This window comes from Haemaphysalis longicornis, unplaced genomic scaffold (genome assembly GCF_048455015.1).
Source record: "Haemaphysalis longicornis isolate Haplotype H1 unplaced genomic scaffold, Haemaphysalis longicornis Haplotype H1 scaffold_10, whole genome shotgun sequence".
Lineage (NCBI taxonomy): Eukaryota > Metazoa > Arthropoda > Arachnida > Ixodida > Ixodidae > Haemaphysalis > Haemaphysalis longicornis.
This window is the reverse complement of record NW_027526204.1, coordinates 128,940,621-128,954,848: the sequence shown is the minus strand read 5'-3', so window position 1 is coordinate 128,954,848 and position 14,228 is coordinate 128,940,621. Positions and strand designations below refer to the sequence as shown.

The window sequence follows — 14,228 nt, the reverse complement described above, 5'->3', positions numbered from 1 at the left end:
TCAACGTATACTCTCCGCTGTTGACGGCGCGCGAGGCTTCCCTCTCATGATGCTGCGTTCCTCGGCGGTGACGTACTTCCGCTATTGCGCTGCTCACACTGCATGCCGTCTGCTACGGGCAAGCTTTGTTGACACCATGAATCCCGCACTACGCTAAAGGCTGGAAAAGCGAACGAAAAATCTGGCCGCATGTGTGCGGCGGCCTGGCCTTGCCCTTTCGCGGTATACGTTGCTGCAGAACTTTGCTATCGGCGGCACGTGACTTTTTATCGGCGGCGAACTCGCAGCCGCACGGGGGGATCGTGCGCTCGCTCCCTTGGATGCACAGCGCACTGTTTATCCAAAAAACGCCGTATCAGATGTGGCCCCGCTGGTGCCGTGTCTTATTTTGTGGCGGTGGTAATTCCTGACGGCGGCATGTGAAAAAGACATTTTAAACCGATACAGAACCCGTGCACAAAACGCCAGTTCAGCTTGGGGCGACGCGTGGTGGAGAGCGGCAACGTTGGCAAAACATGCTGTGCCGCGGCTCTGAGCTTTTTAGCGCTGAAGCGAGCGCCATTTCTTTACATCGGTTGCCCTGGCAACAAGGCACAAACCGCTCTAGAAGTCAGTTACGGTTGCGTGATCCCGGCTCAGCTTGGGGCACCACCTCGCGGCATATGGGCACTGTAGGCATACTACTCACTCTCATTTGGAAGTGCGAGATGCGTTTGGCATTACAGGAGGCGATGGTGTGTGTGTTGTGGACGCCTTTGTTTCGCGATGAAATGCGACGTTGTGCTTCTGCGGGTGGATAGTGCTTCCCATGGTTTGGATTATCTTTCTCGAGCGGCGTACGACTCAACCTCGCATGGGGTATGTGCAGTGTGCGTGGCTAAAAGCCATCTCGGCTTGCGCGCCAGAGTTAAGTGACTTGCTGTTCGTCCCCGCAAACCGCGCGCGAGGTGAGTGCCGAATTTACGACGGGCAGGAGGAGGCAACCTATCGTCTGTCAATCGCGGTTCAGACTTGCAACGCATGTTGTGACGTTGTGTTCGTTCGAAACACATCTCTGGATTGTTTTGAAGTGGAATAAAGTGTATCCGTCAAACCCGGGCATTCGGCTCAGGGCGTTCTCTGCGATTGCACGAAACAAGTGCCACGGGGCTTCAACGCTTTCTTTACGGAACGTACTCAGGTAAGAGAATATCCATGTCGTGTTATGGCCGTGTTGCATTCAATACAAACGGTTAAGCGTTTGTTTACACTTGTTTCGTTTGTCGTAAAATGCCCAAGCACTCCGACACTCCGCTGGCAGATCAGCCGGCGAGCCGACGCTGAGCAGACGACTCATCTATTTGCCGGAAGTGCGTGAAAAAGCCGCCCAATAGCAGGATGTCTAGCTCATGACGAACATCTGGGAATCGATGATGTAGACATGTGAAGATGGCGGCGTCCAAAAACACGAAGGAAAGGGTGAAAAAAAAGCGACAAACTTTGCAACGAAAGTGTGAGCTTTCCGCTGCGCGTAAAAGAGTAATACTTGGCCCAGATGACCTTGACGACCCAATCTAACGATTGCGCTACTTCATTTAGTGTGCTCAAAACGCCTTTCAGGGCCCCTTTAAAAATGCTGAATATAGTCTTACTATCTCCCTGTCTCTCGAATGGAATTGTGGCTTCCCTCGTACTTACGGCAAAAGCCTTATATTATCTTTGTTTAATGGAATGCGTTGTGAGGTACAAAAATGAGGGTTTAGGCCGCTGCCGCCCGTGCAATACAAGCCCTTGAGAGGCGGCGACACGGAAGCGAGAGAACGGGAGGCTGCTGGCGATGGCGAGCTATCGGAACGAACTTAATAATAATAACAATGGTGTTTATTGATTCCATAAACAGAATACCTTTGCGGGCCTGCCGAAGCAGGGCTTGAAGGGAGGAAGCTTCGGAGGGCTTGAAGCACGGGAGAGCGCTGTCCAGGGGGCTGGCCAAGTGGTGACGCGCGCGGGAGCAAAGTTCAACAGCAGCACTAAGCTTTCGCCTTCCCATTCTTCGAAAGTTCTAACCATACCCCGTAAATAATATTTCATTAAATTGTTTCAAGTGCAGAGCACTTAAAGACCACGCCTTGTCTTCGTAGCTCGCTCGCTGGACCAAAGTGGAGCCGGCGTTCCGTCGTAGCCGCTGTCGTCGCGGCGTAACCCAGAGGCCTCGAAAGCCAAGCGGATTATATAGTCATAAGCGTTCGAAACTCGTCAACCACTGGCGCTTGTATACATTTTCCCGTTGTTTAGCGCAAATAAAACTGCAGGTACATTTGAGGCAAAGATATACGTAATTAACCGCCAGCGCCCGCGTTCATTTTAGTTAGGAACGCTCGTTGGGTCGGTTTTTACGATAGTAAGCGAATAAAAGTGGCAGTGCAACGTCGGCACGTGCGGGAAGAAAAGCAGGCACAAAAAGAACAGAAATCCCGCTGGCGCAGCTTCAGAGGGCGCGCGAGCACTGCGAAGGCGGGAAAATTGAATTGCATGGGGTGGTAGCAGTGAGCGGATAACGGCGCCACAGCCCATTGAGTGGAACGGCTTTAATTTTCTTATTGGCACAACTGGAACTTGGTTTGGAATTCGCGCCCGTGTGCGGTATCCAGCCGGCAGCCACCGGGTGTAAAAAGAGCGGGAATGGCCTCGGCGCGACGGCACGCGGGGGTGACTGCCGAAGAGGCAAATAAAGAAGGAAGATTCTCGGTCGCCATGTTACGCGGTGCCTTTGAGACTGTTCAACAGCTTTCACTAGAGCCACTAGACTAGTTAGCTTATTTAGTGGCTCTACCCTTCCCATTATTGAATGGAATTCTAAGCATCCCGCGTAATTTTATTAAATGCAGAGCATTTCAGTAACTCACGATGTCACCCGCGTTGGCGTCCGATCCCTCGACCCTGCGGGCGGAACGCAATGTACAAGGTACTCTACCCACTGCGCCACAAAGCCGACACAGACTGGGGGGTGACGAACGCGCCTTATATCGTTGACTCATTCAAATTACTGCTGACGAGCGCTCTCTCGTCAGCAGTTGCCACAAGTGCAACAACATTAACGTAACGCAAACTGCTTAACGTCGTGCGCCCCCGGAAATGCTCTGCATTTGATCGTGCCCCTCGCGAGGGGGATGTTTGCGGTTTACGTGACGATTGCGCGCCTGCTTTGGCGCTAGTCACTGAAAAATTTTTCTTTTACCACAAAATTTTATTTTATCGAACATCAGGCGGCGGTGGGCTTGGGCGAAGCAGAGGGCAGCTTGTTGCCCAGGTAGTCCATGTCGTTGCGCAGGTGCTTGGTGTGCAGGCCCTTGACGAGCAGCTTCCCCGACTTCTTGTCGCGGATGTCGACGGTGAGGAAGGCCGTGCTGCCGCCCAGCTTCGTCGTCACAGCCTCCACCAGGATCGTGTCGCCCTGCACCGCCCGGCCCACGTAGCTGCGCGGTGGCGGCGAGAATAAAAAAAAACATCGACACGAATTAATTTATAAACACTCCGCACAAATCAACAAATAAAATGGCTGCGGCTTAGCTCCGCTTTTTCCCGTTGCAAAAGCTTGGCTTAGTCTACCTGAGTCTTGGTTTCGCTTGGTTAACCTTTGATTTAGCTGTATTGCCGACCACGTCTCAAAGCCCTTAGGTTATTCCGTGCAACGCTCACAGAAAGAGGCCGGGCGAACGCGGCGTTCATTCATAGCGAACGCACCGTTCCTCTTCGCCGGGCGCGAGACGAGTCACGTTGCCCGAAACGACCCAGCGCCTCATGCATGGGTGGCTGCGAGGGTGGTTGGCTGCCTCGGCCGCAGCGGCGGTGACGACCGCTGTGGGCGTCCGCAGGCGCCAACAGCGGGCCCGGCGAATCACGCGATGCGCTTCGAGGGGAGTGTCGCCGGGGGGGGGGGGGGGGGGTCTCTGGTCAAAAGGTCATTTGCGCATCCTCCACCACGAAATCGCTGGACGAAAGTAGTAAAGCTTTTCTTTAAAGGGACACTGAAGTGAATTTGTCAAGCTCCCGTTTTTGCTTGCACTGTGTAGACTGGCTCAAATTAACACACTATTCATCGTTTATCCGGTTGACAAATCGGTAATTATTTTACAAAGCGCGAAAGAAGAAAAAAATTGCCCCCACCTCCCCGAAGGGAATCGTGAGGAAGTGCGAATGCATTTCTTGCGCCGAGAGTACACGGCGTAGTAATTCTGACATCGCCTTGAGAGGCGCCCAGCCAGCGAACGGTCTAAACTGGAGCAGAGCGAGCAGGAGACTGTAGCGAGAGAGCGCGCGCGAGCCGACCCACGGAGGTCTGGCGGTTTATCGCTGCATATATAGGGGGGTACGCCGCGCCGAGCGCGCCGAGCCAGGTGGCTGAGAGAGGAGGCGAGCGCAAGGGGAGAGGGACAGCGGCGCACGGCAGCTGCAGCCGAGCGAGGGGAGAGGAGGTGCGGGTGCGTGACGTCACGGCGCGGGGAGGGAGAGTGACACACAGCGGCGCACGGCAGCTGCCGGGGAGAGGAGGTGGAGTATGTGACGTCACGGCGCGGGAAGGGACAGGGACGCGCGCGGCGCACGCCGTCGCGCCGCGAGGAGCGGTGAGGGGCGTGTCGTCACGTGGTGAGTGACGTCACTGCGCCGTTGCTACCGACGCTCCTCTCCGCTCCACGCCGTTGCTAGGGGATAGGAGGACTGCGGACGGACGGCGCCGGCGGTGGAAGGTTTGGGGTCGCTTATAAAGTGCATTGCACTTAAAACTACTATGCGCGGTTTGCGGCGGCCGCACCAACTAAAGGCTGTGACGTCAGGAGGGGGGGCACCGTGATTGGACGATGCCCAAAGTTAGCAATCAAAAGTTTCGGTTTCGGTTTCGGTTCTGTAAAACAACATGCTTGACATCTGATGGCGTTGTTGGATGGGCATTCTCGATTTCTCAATTATCGCCGTACCGCGCTTCTGCCATGTTGTCGGCTGTCAAATGTTTAAGATAAACCTCCCAGGGCGGCTTGGAATCGTAGAAATCACTAGACGAGGCCTACGCAGTGGATAAACGCCCTCCGCGTCACCGCAGACTCTCAAATGCCATGCGCTTTTCCCGCATATTCGGAGCTTGCCTCACTCATGTCTGTTCGTAAAAAGCTAGTTCGCACCAGGCCAAGGGTGTGCTGATTCAGGCCTGGGCCCACTGCCCGCAAGCAGTCGGTGCTTGTGGCAACAGCACGCCAACGAGAACTCGCTAGCGCGTCATTGTCAGTATGCGCGCGTTCTGCGATCTCGCTCGTGGAGCAGTGAACGTTACGGCCCAAAAATGGTGAACTCAGTTCAGAAAAGATCGGCCGCATACGAAAAAATCAACTTACAAAAAAAATATACATGTACCCTCGGGGATTCGAACTTGCGACTTTCAAAACAAATTCCAGCGCCTCAGACCGCTGGGCCACGAGCCGGCGCTGGCCAAGCTTGGATATATAAGGTTTATAATGTATGACCAGTTTACACTGTTATTTATTTTAAGCATTTTAAGTACTTTATGTGACTATTTGTTGTATATCACTCCTGCAGTAAGTGTCCCCCAAACTTCCACAATATCTCACGTCTAGCAATTGCATTTCTTTGACGGAAAAGCGTTCGCAGATGTGCGGTCGTGCTGCTGACCGCTGTGCTTGTTTACCCAGCGCAAAAAGTGCTTCCTGCTCCCTAGTTTTGCGCTGTACGGTATAAGTTTCAGGTGATTTTATTTTCTTAGTACCTATATTGACTTCGCTGACTCTTCTCCCGCCTTCAATTGGCCTTAGATTTTCCTACTAGCGTATGGTCAGCGAAGCGTCGCATGTGCACTTGTGCAGCGCTTGTGTGGAGCGACCCGGACTCTGAGTTTGACACAGTGTGCAAACTAACAAAGTAAGGAAAGGCACATTCTTTCATTCACAAAGGTGTTGTGGCTTAGTTTCAACTGAGCGAGCGAATAGCGACGACCCGTCGGCGGCCGGCGGACGAAACGCTGGGCCGACTGACTCGATCGGTAGGTCGGCTGGTCGGCGAACCGTGCAGTAGTTTTCCAGCTCATCTCCTGCTGACGGCACACGAAAACGCCACAGAAAATGGGCGAGCGTAAAGAGAGGAGGACAGCATTTTCGAATTGATTTTTCTACTAAATAAATTCGCGTAAACGCGGCCAGAGTGGTCGAAACAATGCCTACGGACTCCGAACTACAATTTGCGCTAGTAATCCCGCAATGTTTACAAATCACTTCAGTGTCCCTTTAAGTCATGAGTCTGTCCATCCCTTGTGTCGCGTGGTACGTGACCGCCGCATGCTTTCGGAGATATCGCAAAGTGGGCCGCGTTGCACGCGCAAGAACCGGCTGCAACCGGCAGCGCAAACTCGGCACCGGGAGCGCGAGCTTGTCTGTGTTCGCCAACGGAGGCGCGAGCGCACGTGCACTGCGAGGGGGAGATCACGCCAGGAACGCAGGCAGTCGTTCTCGGAGATCGAACGAGACGCTAGGACCTTTGCTCGTTTCCTCTCGTCTTGTTCGGGCACAAGTTCGTCCTAAATAAAAGTTCTTTCTTTACCGTTGTGTCCCATCCTACGTGACAAATTGTGGTGAGGTGCGGGGTAGTCCTCGATGGCGCGGGGTCTTTCACCAGGTCTGGGCCTGGGAGCATTGACTCCGAAAATAAAAGTTGATTTGTACAATGTACGCACACAGTCTTACGTCTTTCTTAATGATGTAATGGGCGAACTTTCACGGGAGAGTTACGGTTACCGATGATCTCCCCCTCTCGAGCTTCGCCCCACTTATCATGATTCATTCCGTGGATATGGCGTGCTTAATGCACTTTATAAGCGACCCCAAACCATCCACCGCCGGCGTCGGCGGCGTCGGCGTCCGCAGTGCTCCTCTATATTTAAAGAAGAAACAGCATCCGGCGCCAGGTTTCGATCCGAGGACTTTGCGGGCCGCAGCCCGACGCTCTACCGAATAAGCCACGGACGCGACGCCGATATTGTCAGTACGCGCCTTATATCTTTAACGCATTCAAACTACGTCGTCAGCGGCGTGCGTTGGCGACTCAGCGGCGTTATAGCGGCTTGATAACTGCGTGGTGTACACGTGATACTACAAACCCGATGGAAGAGATGGAAGAGAAGGCGGCGAGGCGGTGGGCTGCGGGGGCCGAGCGCAAGCGCCGCAAGCGGGCCGACAACCGTGCATTCGCACTTTCACATTCTCCCCCTCGGGGAAATGCGGGGGAATTTTTTTTTTCATCTGTTCCGTTTCTGTTCATTTATAATTGTTCTGTTCAGTTCATTTATAATTCTGTTTGAATTTGTGATAAACACGTACGACTATGTGTGTTGGCCGTCTTATCGTTGCCCAATGCTGTTTCGTGCGTGGGAACGCCACTATTCAGAGCACATGAGAGCAGGAAACTGTGCAGAAAACGGATTACATATAGGGAGTTGCGGTTGTCTTGTAGAAGTAGCGACAAAACCGGTACATTTAAAGGGACCCAGAAAAGCTTTGTGAAGGTGGCAATCAAATGCGTTCAGGTGATAGAAAACATAATGGGAGATTTTTGAGCCAAATGTGAGCCCCATACGTTGTACGGATAATTTGTAAACAATTTTTGAAGATGGCCTTTCTCAGCCGATGAGCGCGACGTCGCAGCGAGCCGATCGCGGTTGACGCAACGTCAAGGCGCCCCCTGATTCGCCCGATCGTCGGCCGCCGGCAACGTCACTGCCATTGGCTTCCGGCTGCTCTTCCTCCTTCCTGCGCGATCCCGAGGCAAGCAGGTCCGCAGCGATTGACTCGTGCCTAGGCGCAGGACTGTAGCTAGCCCAGAACGGAAGTCGAGCGCCGCGATGTCGCATGACTATTCCCAGTGTTTCCAGCTGCTTTGAAAGCAGCAGAGAGGGAGGAGGAATCGATCGGCAAGGGGGGAGAGGTGCATTTAATTGCTTCTGGCGCAGCTAATACTGAATGCAGATCAATAATTCCAACGGCATTGCATCGCTATATATATTGGTGCTACGCGACAATACAGGCCTTTTGTAACTGTTACAAAAGGCTTTTCTGGGTCCCTTTAAAGGGACACTGAAGTGATTTGTAAACATTGCGGGATTACTAGCGCAAATTGTAGTTCGGAGTCCGTAGGCATTGTTTCGACCACTCTGGCCGCGTTTACGCGAATTTATTTAGTAGAAAAATCAATTCGAAAATGCTGTCCTCCTCTCTTTACGCTCGCCCATTTTCTGTGGCGTTTTCGTGTGACGTCAGCAGGAGATGAGCTGGAAAACTACTGCACGGTTCGCCGACCAGCCGACCTACCGATCGAGTCAGTCGGCCCAGCGTTTCGTCCGCCGGCCGCCGACGGGTCGTCGCTATTCGCTCGCTCAGTTGAAACTAAGCCACAACACCTTTGTGAATGAAAGAATGTGCCTTTCCTTACTTTGTTAGTTTGTACACTGTGTCAAACTCAGAGTCCGGGTCGCTCCACACAAGCGCTGCACAAGTGCACATGCGACGCTTCGCTGACTATACGCTAGTAGGAAAATCTAAGGCCAATTGAAGGCGGGAGAAGAGTCAGCGAAGTCAATATAGGTACTAAGAAAATAAAATCACCTGAAACTTTTACCGTACAGCGCAAAACTAGGGAGCAGGAAGCACTTTTTGCGCTGGGTAAACAAGCACAGCGGTCAGCAGCACGACCGCACATCTGCGAACGCTTTTCCGTCAAAGAAATGCAATTGCTAGACGTGAGATATTGTGGAAGTTTGGGGGACACTTACTGCAGGAGTGATATACAACAAATAGTCACATAAAGTACTTAAAATGCTTAAAATAAATAACAGTGTAAACTGGTCATACATTATAAACCTTGTATATCCAAGCTTGGCCAGCGCCTTTTTCTCAAGGGCACATGTTTGCAATGCCGTGTTATACCCGGCCGTCCTGCACGTGGCCAGAGTATCGACCATCGACGCAGGCTCAGTGGCCAAGCTACACCGGATGTTCGCAGTATTCCTCTGGCGATTCACCTACGAGCCTATGCGTCGCACGAACATTTTCTGGAGTCCGGAAGCGGGTGGCCTCGGGCTTGTTAACGTGGAGCTCAAGCTGACAGTGCAACGTTTTTTGTTCTTCCGGGATCGTCGCGACGGTTTCCTTCGGGCTGCTCTGCAAAACGTAGGCTCCTCACATTTGGCCCCTTGGCTGCCAACAACAGCGGAGTTTACACATAGTAACCGGGCAACGGGCTTTTACCAAGAAGTGGCGGCAGCGGTGGCCCTTTTGCAGGGACTGTTCTCTTGGGAGTACCTGTGCGCAGTGGCCCCGAAGAAGTTGTACTGGGACCTGGTGGAACAGATTCTTCCACCCCCCATGTATCGCTCACCACCTCTTGGGCGCATGAAAAGTGACGTCCTCCGGCGAGTGCGGAAGCTCCCCATTCCTTCTGGTTCGAAGGATTTCTTCTTCCGCTTTCACACAGGGGTTCTACCCACTAAGGCAAGACAGGGGGAGAGGGGCTTCTTTCTTCCTGGAGGGACCAACTGCTTGTTGTGTGGAAGGAGGGAGACGGCAGAGCACGTCTTTTTGGAGTGCAACACGGCGTCGTATTTCTGGGACGAGCTGCAGTGCTCTTTCGACACGTACTGGCAGCTCACCTGGATGAACTTGAGGTTCTTGGAGGCGGCCTCGGAGCACCCGCTTCTCCGAGACTGCGTCCACGTCATAGGTCTCCACTCGCTATGGAGGGCGAGAGTCGACGTGGTTGAATGTGCCGAAAACCCGCGGCCAGCGTGGAGGCACTTTGTACAGAAGGCGCAGTGGGCAGTGGCCGCCCTCGACGGGCCCGATTCAGACACTGAACTTCGCGACTCACTGGCGCGGGGCTCACGAACCCTCATGGAGTTTAAGGTAGAACAGCAAAGGAGATGGGACTTGATCTGAGGGTCGGAAGCGGGACAGCACCATGGGCCACTTCTGCCCACTAACGACTTCTACGCCCAACCCCTCGTCCCTATTACATTACCGTATACTGTAAACAAATGACACCATCGCCCATTTGTAAGTGTTTCTAATAGGAACCACGCCAGCACTGCGTGGCTTTGCTGGCACTGTCTACGAATAGTTTCCACTTCCCTGGCGAAACACGCTGAATCTTGTCTCGGCTTGTTCAGCTCCCGAACGCGATTATTTGTCTGTGTGAGCAAAGGATGTTACACTGTACTCTGAAACCTCTGTAACCACTTCTTCTGGCCCTGTATGTATATTTGTAAATAAAGTTACTGTTACAAAAAAAAAGCCGGCTCGTGGCCCAGCGGTCTGAGGCGCTGGAATTTGTTTTGAAAGTCGCAAGTTCGAATCCCCGAGGGTACTTGTGTTTTTTTTTGCAAGTTGATTTTTTCGTATGCAGCCGATGTTTTCTGAACTGAGTTCACCATTTTTGGGCCGTAACGTTCACTGCTCCACGAGTGAGATCGCAGAACGCGCGCATACTGACAATGACGCGCTAGCGAGTTCTCGTTGGCGTGCTGTTGCCACAAGCACCGACTGCTTGCGGGCAGTGGGCCCAGGCCTGAATCAGCACACCCTTTGCCTGGTGCGAACTAGCTTTTTACGAACAGACATGAGTGAGGCAAGCTTCGAATATGCGGGAAAAGCGCATGGCATTTGAGAGTCTGCGGTGACGCGGAGGGCGTTCATCCACTGCGTAGGCCTCGTCTAGTGATTTCTACGATTCCAAGCCGCCCTGGGAGGTTTATCTTAGACATTTGACAGCCGACAACATGGGAGAAGCGCGGTACGGCGATAATTGAGAAATCGAGAATGCCCATCCAACAACGCCATCAGATGTCAAGCATGTTGTTTTACAGAACCGAAACCGAAACTTTTGATTGCTAACCTTGGGCATCGTCCAATCACGGTGCCCCCCCTCCTGACGTCACAGCCTTTAGTTGGTGCGGCCGCCGCAAACCGCGCATAGTAGTTTTTCTTATTTCGCGCTTTGTAAAATAATTACCGATTTGTCAACCGGATAAACGATGAATAGTGTGTTAATTTGAGCCAGTCTACACAGTGCAAGCAAAAACGGGAGCTTGACAAATTCACTTCAGTGTCCCTTTATGGAGCTTCGCCCCTAAAACGAAAGTGCGAGTTGTTACCTTACACTGCGAGTGCACATGCATGCATGTATATGGGTTGAAGGGTGATTTTCAAAGCTTCAGAACTTTCCGTGAGAGGGGTTTCGCGCAATATATATCCTTCCCACGGTAATCTTGTCGGTCAAATTAAAATGTGTGGTTGGTCAGCAGCAGCTTAATAAACTTTCTACAACTCTCGCCGATGACCAAGAATTCGTTGGGATTTTCAGACACCATACTGGTGTTTTAAGCATGCTTCGTCTGGCTTCGTAAGCTGCCGACGATCCGAAATCATCGCGTCAGAAAACTTCTTCAAGGCCAGCAGTCGCACTAGCTTCTGCATTGGATACCTTGCCGATCTTGCCGGTTTCTTTTCTTTTTTGTTTTTGAAGCTGACATCGAATTCTTGCTTCTCTTTTCCACGCAGGCCTTATGTACGAAGAGTAGTGCGGGAAAACACTAGGTACAGCATTTTACGTCTTTTCGTGTCACTCCGGAAGACTTCCGGCTGCAGTTCTTTATAGAAATGGTCTTTGCCCAATGTGTTTTCAGGGCTTCGCTCACTGGGAACTCATGGTAGGCGACATCCGGATCCTTTTTTCGCACGCTGCAGAATGGGACACAAAAACACCACGTTCTTCGGTTTTAAATTTCCCGAGCAAAACATCGTCGCTCAATTAGTTGGCAGGTATTACACGAATTTAGCGGCAGGTATGCTCGCAGATATTCTAAAAGATATGTAATATGAAGAGCCGTTCACTGACAAAAAAGCAGGAATGCTCAGTGCGTGGTTTGCCCACGGATCGTCTGCTATCATGCGACGTAGCGCGAGAGTATCGGTGGGTGGCGCCACCACACGGAATTAAGACGCAGTGGGAGAGGGCAAGGCGGGCACGTTTTGGTGTAACGCCGCAGGCAGTGAAATAGTAAGGGTGGCGATGGACTCCGTCAGCTCCGTCTGGCCAAAGCATGGCCAAAGCTCTCAGTCTGGACGGAGTTGACGGAGTGTCCAGACGGAATGAAGCGCTGCAGGTAACCTTCCGCCCAGACTGAATCCACACGAGAGAACGCTAGCCACAGCCATAAAAATAAAACACTCTAACCTCGTACTCATGTCGACGCTGACGTTTCGCACGTCTCGAAGCGTCAGGAGGGCGTAGGTGCTAATCACATCGACAAGGCTCGCAGAGAAGCTTCCTTGCATGGTTCCGAGCCGGTTGAGGACATTTTCGTTGATCGTGACTTCAGCCGTACACTTCCCGTCGCCAGCCGAAACTATGTTCACCTGGTTGTTTCAAAGAGAAAACCATTGGAGAAAACCTGAAGTTGGATAAAACTCTAGCGTGATGACATAGCGGTAACATTTCAGTCGCGACCGGCAATAAGTACAGTGCGGAATACAGTAATCACGGGGAAATAAGAAAGGAAATCACCGCATCGAAATGCCTCGTGAACGTTCCACTGCTGACGACGCGTTGTAACAACTGGCGAATTCGGTCCACCGTGTACGCGGCCATGTCGTTTATTTCACGCTGAATCGGTCGCTGGGCTGAATGATTTGTTGACAACGGGTGGCGAAGTAGAAACAGGAAACAGCTGAGATGATGGTAACTGCAGCAATTTCACGCTAGGGGTGCTAGGGGCGCTATTCGGTTTCGGTTAGGGTTAACTAAATTTAATTAAATGACTAAGATAGGCCAGATGGCGCATGCCGTCACCCCAATTCAAACAAAAAACAATTCATTATCATCATCATCATTATTTTTTAGGTAAAATAGAAGAAAGATATAAAAAATATAAATATTCATATAATTTCTTTGTAATGGTACTAAACTCTGGGTTTTTAACTACAGAGGACGAAATCAACGCATTTTTTTACATGGCGAGCGTTCCATATGCGAATGTTTTGAGTTGGACCATTTGGGCCATTAACTCTATGATTTGGGCCAACCATGGTTCGCACCTGGTGTTCTGCTGTCGCAGACGACCAGGTCCAGTTCGAAGCTGTAGTTTAGTAGGTAACAGCTCTTGCCAAAGAAACATATTTGAAGCGCACAGAAAAATAAACCAAAAGCTGCACCAATGCACATCAGTAATGTAGCGACACACACCGGCGGATTGTACAACCGAACGGGTCTTCATGCCAGGAGGCCCGCCGCTGTCCGTCTTCAAGAGCGCTACACGTGTTTTTCAGTAAACAATGTCGCCCCGCTGAGCGCTTCTCGGGGATACAGCCGCTTTTCCAAGACACAAGCGATAGTGGAGTCGAGCTGAAGGCGCGCGTCGCCTTCGCATTTTCCTTCAAGCGCTAACTGCGACGTCTGGCCTATCCGGTAAGGCCGGGAGCGTTGCCTCCTTCGCGCCCGGCGTTACACGAACTCATGACGTGCACGCGTTCTCACATTACTACCTCACAGACTGTGGTTTCAATTGTGCCATTCAGTCCTGACAGGGCCTTCTGTGTCCCTTTCAATCCCGCCTGCAGCTTAATCTCTGCAACGCTTGTGTTACGTAACGTCAAAAATTGCATGTGCTTCTCCTCTGTCCATCCGTCTGTACGTAACCGTCCGGTATGATTATTTTTCCGTCTATTTTAGGTCAACCGATGGGGCATTGTATTAGCAGGTAATTAGTTCATATTTTGCGTATGTGTGTGGGTATGTGTAGCTAGTAGCTGCGACTGAGTACTAATTTTTCACGTTTTGTTGTTCCGGCGAGTCATGTCGGCCATGTGATTTTTCCCGCCCCTTTAAATTTGAAGGAGTAACGATGCCGACCTGCCTCGCCAGTCAGTTAGATTCACTGCGCAGCAGCGAAGCCAGGTAGCGGATGAATGAACTGTTCGCGTTTTTTCTTTTTTTTTAATTGGCTGCCAACGTGTGCGCGGCCAACTCGATTGCCTCATTCATTGCCTTGTTTCGCAGACAACGCACCTCCTTAATTAACAAGTTTAGCATTAATTATTCCCGTAATCGTTTGGTAGCGCGCCAATCGATGCTTGCCCCGCTTTAATTGGGACAAACTTTTCTGCTATCTAACGACGTTTCACATGGGCTCGGGACTCAAA

At 51.7% G+C, this 14,228-nt stretch overlaps 2 protein-coding genes across 4 annotated transcripts in view; one reads left to right on the top strand and one right to left on the bottom strand.

The window, feature by feature from the left end:
• Window positions 1-3,205: 3,205 nt before the first annotated feature.
• Window positions 3,206-12,784, bottom strand: LOC144159319 (acyl-coenzyme A thioesterase 13-like). Its single transcript, XM_077690730.1, has 3 exons — window positions 12,595-12,784; window positions 12,265-12,446; window positions 3,206-3,455 (listed from the first exon to the last, which is right to left on the bottom strand). Exons 1-3 carry the CDS (start codon window positions 12,676-12,678, stop codon window positions 3,242-3,244), a joined length of 480 nt encoding a protein of 159 aa, XP_077546856.1. The 5' UTR covers window positions 12,679-12,784; the 3' UTR covers window positions 3,206-3,241.
• Window positions 12,785-13,190: 406 nt separating this feature from the next.
• R (carbamoyl-phosphate synthetase 2, aspartate transcarbamylase, and dihydroorotase rudimentary) overlaps window positions 13,191-14,228 on the top strand; it is a 73,653-nt gene continuing 72,615 nt past the window's right edge. The window contains exon 1 of one of the 3 annotated variants that reach the window (XM_077690729.1): window positions 13,191-13,494. Coding sequence is in view for 1 of the 3 variants with exons in the window: in XM_077690727.1 (XP_077546853.1) it covers window positions 13,767-13,786 (20 nt within the window). In the remaining 2 variants the exon portion in view is untranslated. Of the gene's footprint in view, window positions 13,495-13,751; window positions 13,787-14,228 lie in introns of those variants that run through there. The other 2 variants (XM_077690728.1, XM_077690727.1) reach the window with 2 other exon arrangements.